Genomic DNA, 16,434 nt, shown 5'->3' on the forward strand with positions numbered 1-16,434 from the left:
TTTAACAAAGAAAAAAAGAAAGAAATATCAATCCTTTGATCACCAATATGCAATCGTAGCCAACCCCAAGGTACGCTGTCAACGCCGCATGGTCGTGCCGTACGAAAACTTTACAACGCTCTGGTGCCGGTGTTACGGTGTACAACTCGTCTCTGCCACTACAACAACACAAGGATTCTTTTCTTGACATCATTTAATTCACTACAAACCAAGCTGATTTGCCCTTGATTTTGAGCCTGGCCACAGGTATTAGGCGATTTGTTTTGTTTGTTTGTTTATTTACATTGAGAATATTGGAGCGGCATCTGAGCACCGTTACTTGTCTAACCAGTGGCTCGACAAGCAGCCAAGAGCCTTCGGAAAAAGCGAAGATCTTAAGTGAGGACAAGAGGCACTTTTTTTTGTTTGATGGGACTTAAAAATTGATTGTTGGATATAATTCAGGTAATCTTTCGGCAAATTTCAATCAGCCAAGGCAAGACGGAGAGACAAACCACTGAAGCGAACAAATAAGCGAAGTTCACCTAATCCTCGATACCCCATAAGCACAACCGCAACGTCATTGCCATCAGCTTCATCCACACCTGCATAAACGATAATGTCAGATTCTCAACGACATGGCGTTTCCGTCTCATCAACTCCCTCAGATCCCAAGGTTGGTTCTACCAACATGGCAGGTCGAAAAGCCGCAAAATCGCTAAGACTTTTTAGAGGTGCAGAAACACCAAGCGAGAAGGGTTCGCGAAACCAAACACGATACAATTCAGACGATGATTCTGCTCAAATTTCGCCCACCAAATCTCGGAGTTTTGACCCGGCTTTGAAGCGATACTCTGTGACTGGCGATCTCTCAGAGATGATTTCATCTGGTCTACAGATAAAGCTCGACGAGGATGATGGCGAGGCTTTTTTGGATGAAAGCGTTATCCCCAACAGTTTTCCAAAGCTGGAGCCCGTATCTTCAGCTACTTACGTTCCACACTCCACAACATCACAGTCTGGCCTAAAGCCTAAGCACTTGACTGCAACAGCTGAGTTCGATCACGAAACCGACGAAGGAATAGAATCAGCTATAAGTGGTTCATTGTACAGTACGATCACATCAGTCACCGCAAGTTCAGATAGGTTAATTGGGCAGTCTTATCAGGATGAAATTGCTCTGAGTGATGAGAAGGACGAAAGCGTTAATCTCGAAGAAGAAGACGACGAGAAATATCCACTTGCCGTGGAACTTTTGCCATTCAAGAATAAAGTTGGAGGCCACACTGCCATTTTCAAGTTCTCCAAGAAAGCCGTTTGTAAGGCATTGGTTAACAGAGAGAATACGTGGTACGAGTCTGTAGAGCGCCATCATCCCGAGCTGCTTGGATTCATGCCACGCTACATAGGAGTGCTCAACGTTAGGTACAGCTCATTAGTCGATGAAGACGAGGAAAACTTGACTGTTGGTGATCTCAGTCCTGCCCAGGAGGGCCAGCGGATAGACCAGAGAACTCCTATATCGCATGCATTGCGTAGTGATAACGGTATTGCGCCAGAAGTTGTGCTTAATGACAATATCCACATGATACCGCAATCTTTACGCGACAGGTTTTCATCATCAGCTCCTTCGCCTGTTGGCTCTTTTGTTAGTGGAAAGAGTCTTACTTCGCCTCTAGTTGGACCTAGAAGTGGAACCCAAACTGCAGTCGGATCTCCGGCCTCAGATTTTCACCGGAACTCTCTCGACAACTCTCTTGGTTCTACAATGATCAACAAGAAGTTGCAAAAACAAGTATTTGAGGAGGTTTTCCCATTGAAACTCAATAAATACGGAGAGCAAAAGTTTACAACCAGATTCCAGCATTACGATAGCCCTAACTCTTCAAATGACGATTCCCAGCCAAGACACAGATACTCAATGACGTCAGATTACGAGAAGGGCTCTCTAAGATCCAACTCTCTCTCAAAACGAATCCCTCATCCACATTCGATGCTTGATCTCAAGGATGCTGGCAGATATGTGGAAGACCCTACTCCAGATCAAGAAGGTCCCAGGGCTTTGCTCAAGTCCGAATTGGATAGAGGAACTCCTGCGCTCAGCCGGTCCGATAGTGATGCCATATTTGAGATGGATAACGATAACGAAGATGCTTCTATGAAAATGCGGAAAGCATCTGAACATGCCATTTTGGAGGACTATGAAGAGACACCCAAAACAGAGACATCTATGAAAAAGCATCTTCGAAAACATACGCGATTTGAAAGATTTATTCTACTAGAGGACTTAACCAGTGATATGTCCAAACCTTGCGTTTTGGACTTGAAAATGGGAACAAGACAGTATGGAATTGAAGCCAAAAGCTCTAAAAAGTATTCCCAAAGACTCAAGTGCTCCAGGACTACTTCGCGTCAGCTCGGAGTACGCATTTGTGGAATGCAAATCTGGCAACATCGTGAGGCGCGCTTCATTTCGCGTGACAAGTACTTTGGGAGAAAGGTGAAGGTCGGGGAGGAGTTTGCGCGGTGCATTGCTCGTTTTCTCTACGATGGAAAATCAAAGATGTCCGTGGTTAGACACTTGCCTGCACTTATTAGGGAGGTAGAAAGTCTTCACCAGGAGTTCTCCAAGCTTGATGATTACAGAATGTACGGCTCTTCCCTATTGCTTATGTATGATGCAGGGAAAAGCGGTTCTAAGCTCTTCGTGAAGATCATTGATTTTGCACAATGCGTGATAGCAGAAGAGCCCATTCCCGAGACTGCTACGTTCCCACCACGGAACCCAGGTAAGCCAGATGCCGGATATTTGCGCGGATTAAAATCGCTTCTGTTCTACTTTAAGCAGATCTTTCTAGCACTAACAGGAGAGCATTACAAAGATTACGAGACTTCAACTGAGTTGGTAGCTCAGCTCGGTGACAAATTAGCATCTCCGAGTGAATGGCTGGATACTTTTGAGCAAGACACCAGCAATGATGAAAGTTCAGCGTACAAATCTGCAAACGTCCCGATGCGGTTTCTGGAGGATCCTTTTGTGGATTGCGATGATAACTCTGTTGTTTCAGAGTAAGTCCTAGTTTAATAACATGTAATGAGTTTACGTCTGAAAACGAGCGCTGTGTAGCTAGCTTCTCATTAACATCTGTGAGGGCGATTGTAGAGTCAAGACGCCATAGAGAAAAGGCGTTTCGGCTGAACTTAGACCATCCCTCGAGGAATTTGATCTGCCAGTATAAATGAGACCTGCTTTTGCGTTCTAGCGTAACAAATTGAAGACGTTAGTGGTCAACGTATACTGGGGAGTTGCAAAGAAGGAGGAGTAAATGGGAAAGAGCCTGGCAGTGGGATGAAAATTTGAGGTGGAGATGGGTCGAGAAATCGGGACTACGGACCGGTTTAATAGGGATTACTGTCAACACGACCAGTTACGCGTCTCAAGATAAAGATCAAAAATCAGATGCATCTTTGATATCCCATTATATGTCCCTCTTATTAACCAAATAATGTTTACGAGCGATAATAAACTTCAGCATTTGAGTCTGCCTGAGTCCTCACCCCCACCTAAGCAGTCGGATCAACCGGATTCTGATGGCCCTGCCCAGTCATCGTTTGATAAAGAGAGAGCCGTCTTAGCTCTACAGGTTCAACAGAACGTGAGCAGAATCGCAACCGAACTGGAGAAATTAGCATCAAACCTAGAAGGATCCACAATGATGACATCGGAGTTTGAAAAGATTGGCGAATTATGGAAAAGTCTGTATGATACTATGATCATTGGTGAGGAAGGAAAGCCGGAGCCGTTGGAGGAGGCTCCAATAAGGATCCAGCAAAATAGTTGAAAGGAAATACAGAATGCAAGTTATGTTAGCGGAGTCTACGACTGTTTCAGAGTTGTATCAAATTTCTATATAGTGTTCATTAGTTCGTTTCGGTTTGCGCGGGGATCACGTCTTGTATAGTACAGCGCAAGAAGGCAAGATAATAATCAAGTATATCACCCTTTTTTCTTCAAATACGAGTGAAGGCTCTCAACATTGACCCTCCGTGAAAGTCCCACTCTGTAGGCCACTTTGTAAGTTGGTCGCACAAGGTGGTGTGGTTTTGTGATGCTAGCACCATCGGACAATGGTGCTGCTTTTCGCTGATTTAATGGCACAGCATTAATGCTTGATTTCTTCAAAGGGATTCTCACAAGCATTTGATCACCGTTATTCATGGTTTTGTTGTCTTTTGGTGACCCATCATCCCTATGGATGTCATTCTGTACACCATCAACCGCTTGTTGTTGCTGGGCAGTATCTTCCGACTCAGTACACTGAGTACTTGTTCGGGACGAGGACATCCTCAAAACACTCTCCATAGTCAATACCTCGAGTTCGTCATCAGAATCCTGAACCTGCTCCACATCGTAATCGCGTCGCGTCCCGGTTCTCACCAGTAGATCACTATTCTCAAAACTACCATCGTAGTGTCGCAACTTGGTTTCGGATATCGGCGAGTCCACCAATATGTTTAAACTGTCCTTCATATATTTTGAATGATGAGTAGGATTGCAAGTCCAAACGCTCTCATAATGTACACAATAGACACTGATTTAAGATAATCGTATCCGCATCTGATTTGCATGCACACGACAACTAGAAGTGCATGACCAAAAAAAAATTCGTCCTTCAAACTGATTCGTTTGCAACATACCAGATAAAGATTGTTTAGGTCATAGTCTACTGTACAGTTCCAGTTTCTGTTTTTCTTCGTATTGGTACTGGTTGTTCTTCTTGATTATTCAGGCATATCAGCTATTTCTATCATAGAAGTGATCTGACAAAGTTTGTCGTGTTCTCGCCCCTTTGTGTTATCTGCTGGCCTTTCTTGCCTAATTCGGGATTTTTAGCCTCGGCTGTTATCGTGACTCAAGAATCTTCGCCACACCAACCGTCATTCTAGAGTTGAGGAGTCGAAATTATACAACAGGGTTATTGTTGTTGAGCTGTTCATTGGGCAGAAATACATGTTTCCAAGAAACATCTTATTTATTACTCTCATTTTGACTAAGGACCACATTCACTGAAGACGATACTAGAATTTTGCAGAAACCATACCAAATACCAAGGGGAAAGCATATATACGACACATTTCACACAATGACTGAGTTGTCACAACGAAGAGGGGAAGCATCGACAAAGCTACCAGAAACACCTCCATACAGTTTCTCGCTGGACTCTTCATGTTTAAACTCTCCATCTGAACACAGCCCAGCGAGAACACCAAGTGTCACTGCGCTGACGTCAGCAATGTCTATTCCAGGTCAAACCTCCTCACTGAGCATCCATAATGGAACCATCGTGCGCACGGATGATGGCGAAGACTTCACGCGGCGAATGAAGCTGATCATCGTGTGTGTTGGTCTGCCGGCTAGGGGTAAGTCCTACATCACCAAGAAGCTCCAAAAGTATCTGAATTGGATGCAGTATGAGACTAAGATTTTCAATGTGGGAAATACGAGGAGACAGTCAAAGGGAAAGCCAAGTGATGTTCCTATTCTAAGTGCTAAAGAGAGACACCAATACGAGGAATCTCATGATTCCAGCTTCTTTGATCATTCAAACGTCTCAAACTTCCAGCGGCGTGAACAGTGGGCGCGCGAGACTCTAAACCATCTCATTGATTATGTCATGTACGGCACTGGAAATGTGGGCATCTTCGATGCTACTAACACCACAAGGTCTAGAAGGTCCTGGATTATAGAGACCATCAATGCTAAGGCCCAGGGCCAGGTGAAAGTGCTGTTCCTCGAGAGTATTTGCACAGATCCCGATATACTGGAGAAGAACATTAGGTTAAAGCTTTCAGGTCCTGATTACAAAGATACAGATCCGCAGGTTGCGCTTCAGGATTTCAGAAACAGGTTGGCTAACTACGAGCAGGTTTATGAGACCATTGACGACGAAGAGGAGCAGGAGAACGAACGATTCGACATCCAATACGTGAAGATTATCAATGCTGGAAAGAAGATATCCTCCTATAACATCAGTGGATACCTTTCCTCGCATACGGTGTTCTTCTTGCTAAATTTCAATCTTGCAGAGAGGCAAATCTGGCTGACTCCTAGTGGTGAGTGTGAGTACAACGTGGAGAATCGCAAAGGTGGTGATTCTCCTCTTACGAAGAAGGGTGAAAAATTCTCGCGGGCACTGGCCAAGTTTGTTTCAAAGAAACGTCAAGAGTTCAAACTAAAACAGTTGAATAAGGAATTCATCCAGAATTCGGACTCGAATTTTCCGAACCATTTGCCCTCTGCGGCTCAGACAGATCCCGAATTCAACCTCTGGAGCTCCATGACACATCGTGCGCTACAGACTGCCTCCCATTTCCCAGCTACGCAATATTTGGTGAAGTCCTTTAGGATGCTGAATGATCTGGGATGCGGAAATTTCGAGGGTACCACAGAGCGCGAGTTCAAACACAATTATCCTCGTGAGTACGAGAATCAGATGCAAAACAGACTAAGCTACCGTTTTCCTGGTCTTGGAGGTGAATCTTATCTCGACGTAATCAGCCGATTGAGGCCCATAATCATCGAGCTGGAGAGATTGAAGGACCACGTCCTCATCATCTCGCACAGAGTCATCACTCGTGTCCTTCTGGGGTACTTCATGAACCTGTCTAAGGAGATGCTCACAGAACTGGATGTCCAACAGGGCTACGTCTATTGTGTGGAGCCCAAGCCTTACGGACTGGATCTAAAAATCTGGCATTACGATGACGTTTCCGATGATTTCTTCGAGGTTGACGAGATCGAGTTCATGAAACGCAAACGGAATAGAACAGCGAGTATTTCCATCTCACAACGCGGTGATGTCGTTATCAAGCAGGACCCCCGCAAATCACAGAGCTCTACTGGGTCGAGACCACACTTCACTATCAACAGTGATGACGACGGAGCCATTGAGTCTGATACAGATGAAGATGAAGAGGAAGAATCATCTTCGGTTGAGACATCAGGAACTTCTTCCCCTGTTACTGCGCAAGTGCCTGGTAGAATTCCATCGCTCTCGCACTCTTTGTATGTCGACGGATTAGTTTCCCGTCTGGAGAGCGAATTGGCTACTCCAGTGACTGAACTAGATCAGAGAGATGAGGAGTTTGTGCAGAAGTTGAAGGCGTTGCTTGTTGATCAGAAACAATCCACAACATAGATATATGAAATTTAGAGGCCATAGACCAGACGCGAAGCTAGATATATTGCCCAAATAGGGCGCAAATGAGAGATTGAAACGGAGGATACGAATCTGAAAGTCTGGCAAGATTGGTTACAGAAAAGGGTGCTTTTGGGTGTTTTATTTTAATAGATTGTTGGTTTTTGAAAGGAAGTAGATGAGAGTGATATATATAGCTGAGGACTGGGCTGAGGACTGGGCTGATTCGATAGGTTCTGCTAAGAATGGTCACCTGACGAATATATGAGATATTGGTGGAACAAATCAAATGTTTTTTTCACGGAATACACAGCTCGTATTTACTCAACATATGTTATCAGATATCTTATCTAGTTGAAGCTATTATTTCGAGATCAGCACGTGACGAGACCAAGGCTCATATCCGATTTTTCGCCCTTGCCATACCTAAAAGCTCTTATTACATAACTCTCACCAAGACCACCATCCTGCAAATACCATACAATGTTGAAAGTTTTTACTTTAAACACAGGAAAAAGTATATTTGGCACCTCAGCTTTGCGGCAGAGGCGTTGGGGTTCCGTGAAGACGGATAACATCGATTGGAAGCCTTTTAAGTCAGAGAAGCAGCTCACCTCTCACTCCTCTACGAAACGGGGGTCGAAGTCCAGGAATGTCGTATTGGGATTATTGTGCCTTACGCCAGTGGTGACTCTGGGGCTTGGTATCTGGCAGGTTCAGAGACTGAAGTGGAAGAACAAGTTGGTTGCTGAATGTGAGGACAGGCTGACTTACAGTCCTCTTCCTCTGCCGAAGAGTATCACGGCAGCGGATGTGCCTAATTTTGAATATCGTAAGGTATCTCTTAAAGGCAGATTTGACTACGATCACGAAATGTTTGTTGGTCCTCGTTTGAACGACGGACAGAAGGGTTACCTATTGGTGACACCTTTTATACGCTCCAGTGGGGGAGAAAAAGTCCTTGTGGAACGCGGTTGGATTTCGGATGACAAAGTTGTTAAAGAAGATCGTAATCTTCAACATTTATCCTGTCCTGAGGGCGAGATTGAAATTGTGGGACTGCTCAAGGTACCACCAGTTAAAGGAATGTTTCACATCGACCACGATGTAGGTGCCCGTTTGTTCCACTACGTTGATGTAAATGCCATGGCTGATTTCAGCGGTAGTGGAAAGGTTTATGTTCAAGCCATTGAAGATTTCAGAGATCATCCAGAATGGCAGCATGAGGCAACTGAGCAACCGAAAGGGGAGAAGCCATCAGGATGGAAATTATGGGGCAATAAAGACACCAAAGAAACTTCAGCTGCAAAGCCTGTCAAATTGTCGGACGATTCAAGCGAAGTTTTTGACCCTAACCAGTTTAGAAGAGCAGGAGTGCCTCTCGGAAAGGAACCCAAGATCGACTACAAGAATAACCATTTCCAGTACGTGGTCACATGGCTGGGTCTTTCGTTTGCATCAGCAATTCTCCTTTTCCTCACTTTGAGAAAGGGAAAGTTCGTTGACCCAACCAAGGAGAAATTAAAGCATGCCAGTCGATTCAATTGAATCTTACTTGTACATAGTGTGTGTGCGGCTGATTATTAGTCGGTACACTTAAATCAAATGCTTATTTTGAAAATACTAAAACACCAAAAATAACACTTACAGCAATCCACACTCTATATACTCTTTACGCGCAAATGGTTCAAGATATACCCGACATAATTGAGCAGATGGCTCCTCTGGAGACACAAACGCGGTTAACAACGGCGATGTCATCTCTGGCCGCTTCTATGGGAGATCTTGCTACGGTCAATGGTTCTCTGGAGCGTTTCAACGAGTCTATGTCTGCTTTACTATACGGATTACGACTTAACGCTTACAGTGTAACCTTTCAGGAGTCACCTGATCTCTTTGATGAAACTGCAAAGATCAATACAAATCTCAGACGTGAGATCGACGCGTTGAAGGCGGAGGTGAACGCGTTAAGACAGGAGACTGTTCAGCCACGATATGCGCAGAGGTCGAGGATTCCAGCGAGACAATATGGTGTTAGAAAGGTTTGAGAATCTGTATGATTTCATTATTGATGCAGCTTCCACAGGATTGCGAATCAGGGCTTCTATATCTCCTCACCATACCGAATGTATGGAGGATGCCCTGACTTAGCTGGAATGGTCGTTTTTTGGTGTGTACTGTTTACTTTATTGTTGAAACTATCATAGGTTGTTTCTGCTTTCACGGATTAACAAATATTGAACGAGTTATCAATAAGGCATCAGATGGTGTGTGTGAAATCTCTATGATCATAAACATAAACCATGCAAAACTTACTTAGAAAACAATGATAATTGATTATTGCACGTGTGCATCCTTTTGCTATTATTTGAGTCATTCCATGTCGCAGTCTTACAGCTTTGGAATGTGAAGCGACTTCGAGATCATGGCACATCCCTGGAGAAAGAACGCAGCACTCAATGGATGGAACTCGAAGAAGGTGCTTTCTAGCACGGTTCCAAAGGGCAACCCCTTTTCAGAAACATACAATCCCTTGTTTACCAGGAAAGCCATCAGAGCAACAAGCCACAATGTCGTAGGGATTGGGAAACCTTCGAAGTATTTGGACTTGCCCTTTTGATCCTTGGGGATGTTAGCAACAGTCACATTGAAACGAGCCAGACGCGAAAGCCCACACAGCACACAGAAACTCAGAACGAGAACATCACATGTAGTACGAAGACCTATTGCAAAAGCGATCGCAGCTGGAGCCACTCCAAAAGATACCAGGTCGGCCAAAGAGTCCAACTCCTGACCCAGGATAGATGACTTGTTGCGCAAACGGGCAACCTTTCCGTCAAAGAAGTCAAAGAACAGTCCCAGTGCAATGAAGAAGTGAGCACGCTGAACATAATGAGGACTTCCTGTTAGCGTGAAACGCAAACATGACACAATCGAGTAGAAACCGCTGAACCCGTTGAGTAACGTTATACAGTCCGCCATGTGCAAGTTGCGAATATAGGAGAAATGGCGTTCGTCCTCGGTGTAAGCAATATAATCTTTCTCATCAGGTGGTGGCAATGGTTCCTGCGAAGACAGGGAGAAGATTGAAGAAGAACGGCGTTTCAACACCTTTGGTGAGTTGCCCTCCTCATACTCAGAGTCTGAGCTTATGGCAGAACCAAGGCGGTCTGTAGTCTTCGCGTCTTTGGCCATTTCGAGCAGATATTGTGAAGTACCTGAGCAATTGGTGAAAAACCTGGAATGTACAAGGAAAACAGAGAATGTAACTATTCGTGCAGAAGAGCAACCTTATAAGACGTCCACAAAAACAATCTTCACATGTAAAACGAAGACCCAACCAGGAGGGTCGTGTTCTGACAGATCTATGACTGGCACAGCCTCAACTACAGGGGGCTGAAGCGGGGCGGTGCTAGGGTCCACTTCATTATGGGAAGTGTGGAGAGGTTCACAGGAGGTCAGCTGGTGGACAGTTGTGGAAGACTCTCGGAATCTGCACCGGGACTAGAAATTGTTTTAAGGTTCCTTTCAGAATTAGTATATTCTTCCTCGGAAAATTCTATAGCCGCGTGCTGTTAGTGTAAATCTACTAGTAGATCTCGCTACAACTCCACTCTCTTCACGAACAATTAGCAACACAGCTTATTTTCTTTAGTTTCTCAAATTCTGGAAGGCCGATTTACTGTATCGAGATCACCTCAGCATTTTATTCCAGAAAATAAGTTTCATTTTTGCAACCATCATTGTAGCAGTAAAAGCCTGGTCATTTGGGGGATCACTTACCCGGCCTCAAAGGGCGAGACTCACCGCTACCACGAGACCCCAGGTCGTGGAAGTCCAGTACACGCCCTCACGTTCTCGATCGCAAATTTGATCCAACAAGGGCTTCGCTCCACCGTCTGGACCATTAGAATTCTGTGATTATCGCCAGTGTCCTATCGGAAGTGCCTTCTCTTTTGCTCGATTTTATTGGAACTGCTATCTGCGCGTATTTGGCTCTTTTTTTTCGCTCTTGCTGTCCTTATTGTTGTTTGGCTTTCAATCAAAATCTCTTATTGTTTGGAACCCCTTTGTGTCTTTAGTCCAAAACTGGCAAACATTTGCGACACACCGATTTATTGCCTTTCGTTATTGGTGTTACCAACCCTTCGTTGACTTTTCGTTGCGTGCTGGCTGATAACCGATTATATTCATTTGATTATCTGTGTTTGGGCAGACTTTTATTTGGTGGTTTCACGTGCTTTGGACCTTCCAACAAAGCTTTATTCATTGAATACAACTCAACATGGTCACAAGGTTCTCAATAGGTGTCCTGGTGGTGTTACTTGCTGCTAGGGTAAATGGTGCTTATACTCTACTTGGATGTTACGACTCTTTACCCTCATCATATGATAATAAAGGAACCGCGATTGCCCAATCGTCCCTGAAGTGTTACGGCTCGTGTTCCGGATACTCTTACTTTGCAACTTCTGATGGAGACGAGTGTTATTGTGGAGATACTGCTCCTTCTGGCAATACCTCGGATGACTGTACAGTAAGTTGTTACGGATACCCAGGGGAAATGTGCGGAGGTTCCTCGGCTTATTCTTTTTACTCCATGGATGACAACGACGACAATTCGTCAAGCTCAGTCAGCTCTACTGAGTCAAGTTCTTCTGAAACCTCTACGAAGACTTCCACAGCCAGTCAGACGTCCTCTTCCTCGACTTCGAGTTCGACTTCGAGTACGCCTACATCCTCTTCTTCGACTGACACAAGTTCAGGGACGCCAGTGACGACCACTTCAGAGTCTACAAGCTCTTCACAGAATGTTTCAAAAATTACTTCGACGGTCTCTCAGTCTACCGGTGGGTACCGTACCTCGGTGATATATATCACCCACACTGCGTCGAGTTCGCCGTCAGCTTCCACAAATTCATCGAGTTCCAAAGCAAACAAAAAGTCCAGCAATGCAGCCGTGATAGGCGGTGCAGTGGGCGGAGCTGTGGGAGGTCTTGCAATTTTGGGCCTGGTTGTTTTCTTATGTTGCTTCAGGCGGCACCGGAAGACTGCGCAAAGCGGGTTCAACTCCAACGATTCCTCGGTGGTAGACGACCTGGCCTACGAGGAAGCCCTCAAGGTTGACAACCCCTTTGCAGACGAATTCCGCATGACTGACCAGCGACTGAACCCTGTGATGCTAGACCGAAGACGGATGAGTGAAGGTTCTCTGGCGGACGCCGCTGACTATTCTCGCAAGATACTGCGAGTAGCCAACCCCGATGATGAAGATTGATCGCTTCCAGCAGCACGAAGTGCTGGTTGACGTACTTATCACCTTATACCAACCACAAAACGGCCCGCGCCTGGACCGACACGCCCCCCCTCCCCCTCTATATGTTATAGCCTTAGATGGCGCTCTATCTCTTCAAGCTCTATAGGTCTAGGATTATCCTCAAAATAGTAGTATATATTGAAGAATTTAACTCTACTTCCCTCAGATATGAGAATTTGGTTTGTAAGTAGTGTAAATCTCAGACGTCCCAAAAGGGATAACACCTTCAATTTGCAATTAGGATTTCTATCAGAGTCACCAGCTAAGCCTTATGTGCCTAAATATACTTATATGGGTTTAGGATCCCATTGGGATCATAATGACGTTTCAGATCCTTCATCATAGCAATCTCGACATCGCTCTTGGAGTAGTGGACATAGTTCTTCTTTTGGAAACCCAAACCGTGTTCCGCGGAGATGGAGCCATGGTGTTGGCTGATCCATTCATAAATGAATGGTTCAAGCACTTTCTCAACCTCCTTGGTGTATCTTCTAACACAAACATTCAAGTGCAAGTTTCCATCACCGACATGGCCGTATCCGACAGGATCCACGACGGGGTACTCGTCTGTTTCTCCTATCAAATTGGCCTCACGTAGGCGCTCGCGGGCAGCGATCACGAGATCATACAGTTTGCTCAGTGGTAAAGACACATCATACTTGTAGACACCACCTTCGATTTGAGATGCCTCAGAAATTCCCTCACGCCACGCCCAAAGAGTGCGGGTTTGTGCCTCATCCTGGGACACTGTACCATCCAAAATAGTACCATCCTCCATACTGGTCTCCAAAAATTGTTCCAATTTTGCGTCATCATGCTCCTTATTAGATCCTGAGGTCTCGATGAGAATGTAGAAGGGATACTCGGGGATTTCATCCGAGCCCTCTGCCAGCGGATGCGGGGCCTTAAGGAATTTCTTGTTAACGACTTGAGACTCGCGATCCATAAACTCAAAAGCACTCAAAATCTCTGAAAGCTCGCGCTTGGCCTTTGAAAAAGTATCCTGAACAGCTTCGTACGATTCAACACCGAGGAATGCAACATTGACTGCCTTTGGTCTGGCTGGACACAACACCGAAACACCCGTGATAATTCCCAAGGTACCCTCGGATCCAATAAATAGTTGTTTGAGGTCGTAACCGGTGTTATCCTTGCGGAGAGAGTGCATGGAATCAAAAACTGTTCCATCTGGAAGGACTGCCTCGATTCCGAGAACGGAGCCGTGCAACGATCCGTACCTCAACAATCTCAAACCTCCAGCATTAGTGGCAACATTACCTCCAATTTGGCAAGAGCCCTTAGCACCCAGATCAAGTGGAAAGATATAGCCTTTTTCAGCCAGAAATTGATCTGTCGATTCGAGAATACACCCAGCATCCACCTTCAGAATACCCGACGTCTCGTCGAACGATCTAATTTGTGACATACCACTAAGTGAAACTACGACCTCATCAAAAACAGGCACAGATCCTCCAACAAGACCTGTATTACCACCTTGTGGGCAGATGGCCAGTTTGCGGTCATTACAGTGCTTCACAATCTCGCTGACCTGGGAAGTTGTCTTGGGTTTTAGGACAACTTGCGATTGACCACGGTATTTGCGCATCTGATCTTCATTGTACCCCTCAATATCGTCGACAAAAACCGAGGAATCACCCAGGATCGATCTGAAGCGTGTGAGGTCTGACTCCTCGAGCGTACCATAGTCTCCACGCTGGAGGTTGGGGTACGTCTCCACAGTAAGTTTGACCGCCTTAGCGGAGTAGGCTCGTTTAGATATGCCTGCTCTGAAAACCAGTTTCAACATTTGAATAATACAACGACTTTAGTTCGAGCTTGAGTAATTAAAGTTCAGGTTTTTGATGAAAAAATGTTGGAGGGTGGGTCGTGTATGGGAGGGAATACGAGATTGGTTTTAACACTTCCAAACTTCAGACTCAACTGTTTGAGCAGTTAGTGTAAAACCTCTGTTTATGGGCAAAGGATCATTTGAAATAATGAATTTCTACAAGCTTGTCATCTGCCAAAACACTAATCCGAAATCTTGAACAACTTTAATCATTTGTAAGACGTCTTCTCCCACAACGCTTCATTTCTGTAGGGGTCGTGTACCGCCTCACATCCCCTTTCCTCTCCTGGTGGCACCATCGCTTCCTTCAACAAGAACAAGGGTCCTTCCGGAAAGACTCAATTAACTTAAACTCAACTGTTTTGCTTTGTTTTTTGTACCTTTTCACTAGATCTTTGGGGATCCTTCAGATAACTGAATTTTAATTCTCTGACACAAAATGACGCACTCAGATGTTGTTCCCAAACAGGAGGAAGCAGTATATGCTGAGCTGGTCGAAGTCAGGCAACATTTGTCCAAAATCAAGCGTGACCATTCTAAATTCCTCAATTCCAAGGATATCCAGCTTCTCTATGACCAGGTGTTTGTTGAACTTAAGCAAATTCGCGAAATACGTGCGAATGAGCCTGCAGAAGCATTCCCCAATAAGGTGGACATCTTGGTAGATGAGTGTTTCCAGTTGATTTCTCTGTGTTTCGTGACGGTGGGTCTGGCAAAGACCGCACCTGCCACTTATGCTTCACTCTCAACGGTTCAGCGGCTTTTGGAACATCTACATGAAGGGGGAGTCTACACGCATCACGATCTGCAACCAATCGACGAAAGGCTCAGCGAGATCCGTGCCATTATAGACCAAGCCGAAAATTCGAGCCAAGAAACAACTGTTCTGGAGGCTAAGCTGAAGACTTGTGTTGAGGAGTATGAAAATTTGAAGAAAGAGCTAGAAAACCTTCCCTCTGATCTGGAAGCCGTTATCAATCGCCTGCTTACGATAAGAAGAACACTCATAAACCTCATTACAAGACCGGACCAGTTTTCCATGAAGGATCTGGAGCTTCTAAAAACTGACCTGCACAGTCTGGAGAATTCGAAGGACAAAGATGGCATTTCGCTACTTGATTTGGATGTTGGGGTACTAAAAAATGGCCAGGGAGTTTTGAAGGGTTTGATAGACGATTGTCACGATATGATAAATGATCTTCAGTTTGGTTCCGAGCGTGTGGATTCCGGATTGGCTCCATTGTATAACAATCTGATTTCGATTAAGAATCAGCTGGAGAACTTGCTGGTGACGAGACGTTGGACATTGAGGTCTACTGACTTGTTCAACTATGAGAGGACGTTGCAAGGAATTGATAACCAGCGGGTTAACGGAAAGTTTGTGAGCGAGAAGGACGGTTCTACTCCAACAAAGGGGCAATCCATATTACTTTATCTGTTGAGACGGTGCTATGCTATCATCTATAAACTACTGGAAAGTTCGGAGCCAGTTTCTGAGGCCCTTCAGCCAATCCACAACCAGTTGTCGACAGTTCGAAGATGTCTTTTCGACGTGAAGAGAATGGGTGGAATATCCTCTATCAGAGAACTTTACCCGTATCAGTTGAAGCTAGCCAGTCTGGATAACCTACGGCAAGACGGGAAGTTCATGGTTGACGGTCAGATCCCAGAGGGTCAGGGCACTTTGACTGCGTTATTAGCTGAGTGCTTCGATATTTGCCACGAAATGAAGCTGGAATTCGAAGAGGGCCGGGAGGGTGAAGAAGAGTCTGTGGATAACCATAAGGACGGATTTTCCGGAACCAAATCTGGCTGGAGTGAGCAGAGATATGACGATGACGACGAAGACGAAGAAGAAGAAGAAGAACAAGCATCCAAGGCCACCAACAAGTTCAAAGATCTCTCTCTGGCTGGCGACGATGATGAAGACGAAGACACACCCAGTTATGCAGCCAGCTACAACGAGAGCGAAGTTCCAACGGACATTGACAACTGAGCAGCAACCTCAAACCGACGAAACCACATTCACTTACGATTCAGACCTATTTTGTTTACTTATAAATACTCACACATAGCTTGGGACGAAAGCATGG

At 45.1% G+C, this 16,434-nt stretch overlaps 10 protein-coding genes across 10 annotated transcripts; 7 read left to right on the forward strand and 3 right to left on the reverse strand.

Annotated features, from left to right (window-relative positions):
- Positions 1-598: 598 nt before the first annotated feature.
- Positions 599-3,052, forward strand: KUCA_T00004833001 (uncharacterized protein; the record flags this gene model as incomplete). Its single annotated transcript, XM_022605958.1, has 1 exon — positions 599-3,052. The coding sequence occupies one exon, from the start codon at positions 599-601 to the stop codon at positions 3,050-3,052; it is 2,454 nt and encodes an 817-aa protein (XP_022460838.1).
- A 433-nt stretch (positions 3,053-3,485) lies between these two features.
- KUCA_T00004834001 (uncharacterized protein) lies at positions 3,486-3,821 on the forward strand (the record flags this gene model as incomplete). Its single annotated transcript, XM_022605959.1, has 1 exon — positions 3,486-3,821. One exon carries the CDS (start codon positions 3,486-3,488, stop codon positions 3,819-3,821), a length of 336 nt encoding a protein of 111 aa, XP_022460839.1.
- A 155-nt stretch (positions 3,822-3,976) lies between these two features.
- On the reverse strand, positions 3,977-4,510 carry KUCA_T00004835001 (uncharacterized protein; the record flags this gene model as incomplete). The annotated part of the gene is made up of 1 exon (XM_022605960.1): positions 3,977-4,510. The coding sequence occupies one exon, from the start codon at positions 4,508-4,510 to the stop codon at positions 3,977-3,979; it is 534 nt and encodes a 177-aa protein (XP_022460840.1).
- A 613-nt stretch (positions 4,511-5,123) lies between these two features.
- On the forward strand, positions 5,124-7,178 carry KUCA_T00004836001 (uncharacterized protein; the record flags this gene model as incomplete). The annotated part of the gene is made up of 1 exon (XM_022605961.1): positions 5,124-7,178. One exon carries the CDS (start codon positions 5,124-5,126, stop codon positions 7,176-7,178), a length of 2,055 nt encoding a protein of 684 aa, XP_022460841.1.
- A 483-nt stretch (positions 7,179-7,661) lies between these two features.
- On the forward strand, positions 7,662-8,726 carry KUCA_T00004837001 (uncharacterized protein; the record flags this gene model as incomplete). The annotated part of the gene is made up of 1 exon (XM_022605962.1): positions 7,662-8,726. One exon carries the CDS (start codon positions 7,662-7,664, stop codon positions 8,724-8,726), a length of 1,065 nt encoding a protein of 354 aa, XP_022460842.1.
- Positions 8,727-8,860: 134 nt separating this feature from the next.
- KUCA_T00004838001 (uncharacterized protein) lies at positions 8,861-9,226 on the forward strand (the record flags this gene model as incomplete). Its single annotated transcript, XM_022605964.1, has 1 exon — positions 8,861-9,226. The coding sequence occupies one exon, from the start codon at positions 8,861-8,863 to the stop codon at positions 9,224-9,226; it is 366 nt and encodes a 121-aa protein (XP_022460843.1).
- A 343-nt stretch (positions 9,227-9,569) lies between these two features.
- Positions 9,570-10,373, reverse strand: KUCA_T00004839001 (uncharacterized protein; the record flags this gene model as incomplete). The annotated part of the gene is made up of 1 exon (XM_022605965.1): positions 9,570-10,373. One exon carries the CDS (start codon positions 10,371-10,373, stop codon positions 9,570-9,572), a length of 804 nt encoding a protein of 267 aa, XP_022460844.1.
- A 1,090-nt stretch (positions 10,374-11,463) lies between these two features.
- Positions 11,464-12,453, forward strand: KUCA_T00004840001 (uncharacterized protein; the record flags this gene model as incomplete). The annotated part of the gene is made up of 1 exon (XM_022605966.1): positions 11,464-12,453. The coding sequence occupies one exon, from the start codon at positions 11,464-11,466 to the stop codon at positions 12,451-12,453; it is 990 nt and encodes a 329-aa protein (XP_022460845.1).
- A 316-nt stretch (positions 12,454-12,769) lies between these two features.
- On the reverse strand, positions 12,770-14,299 carry KUCA_T00004841001 (uncharacterized protein; the record flags this gene model as incomplete). Its single annotated transcript, XM_022605967.1, has 1 exon — positions 12,770-14,299. The coding sequence occupies one exon, from the start codon at positions 14,297-14,299 to the stop codon at positions 12,770-12,772; it is 1,530 nt and encodes a 509-aa protein (XP_022460846.1).
- Positions 14,300-14,780: 481 nt separating this feature from the next.
- KUCA_T00004842001 (uncharacterized protein) lies at positions 14,781-16,337 on the forward strand (the record flags this gene model as incomplete). The annotated part of the gene is made up of 1 exon (XM_022605968.1): positions 14,781-16,337. One exon carries the CDS (start codon positions 14,781-14,783, stop codon positions 16,335-16,337), a length of 1,557 nt encoding a protein of 518 aa, XP_022460847.1.
- Positions 16,338-16,434: the final 97 nt, after the last annotated feature.

Source organism: Kuraishia capsulata, genomic scaffold, assembly GCF_000576695.1.
Source record: "Kuraishia capsulata CBS 1993 genomic scaffold, Kuraishia_capsulata_scaffold_6, whole genome shotgun sequence".
In the NCBI taxonomy this organism is placed as follows: Eukaryota; Fungi; Ascomycota; class Pichiomycetes; order Pichiales; family Pichiaceae; genus Kuraishia; species Kuraishia capsulata.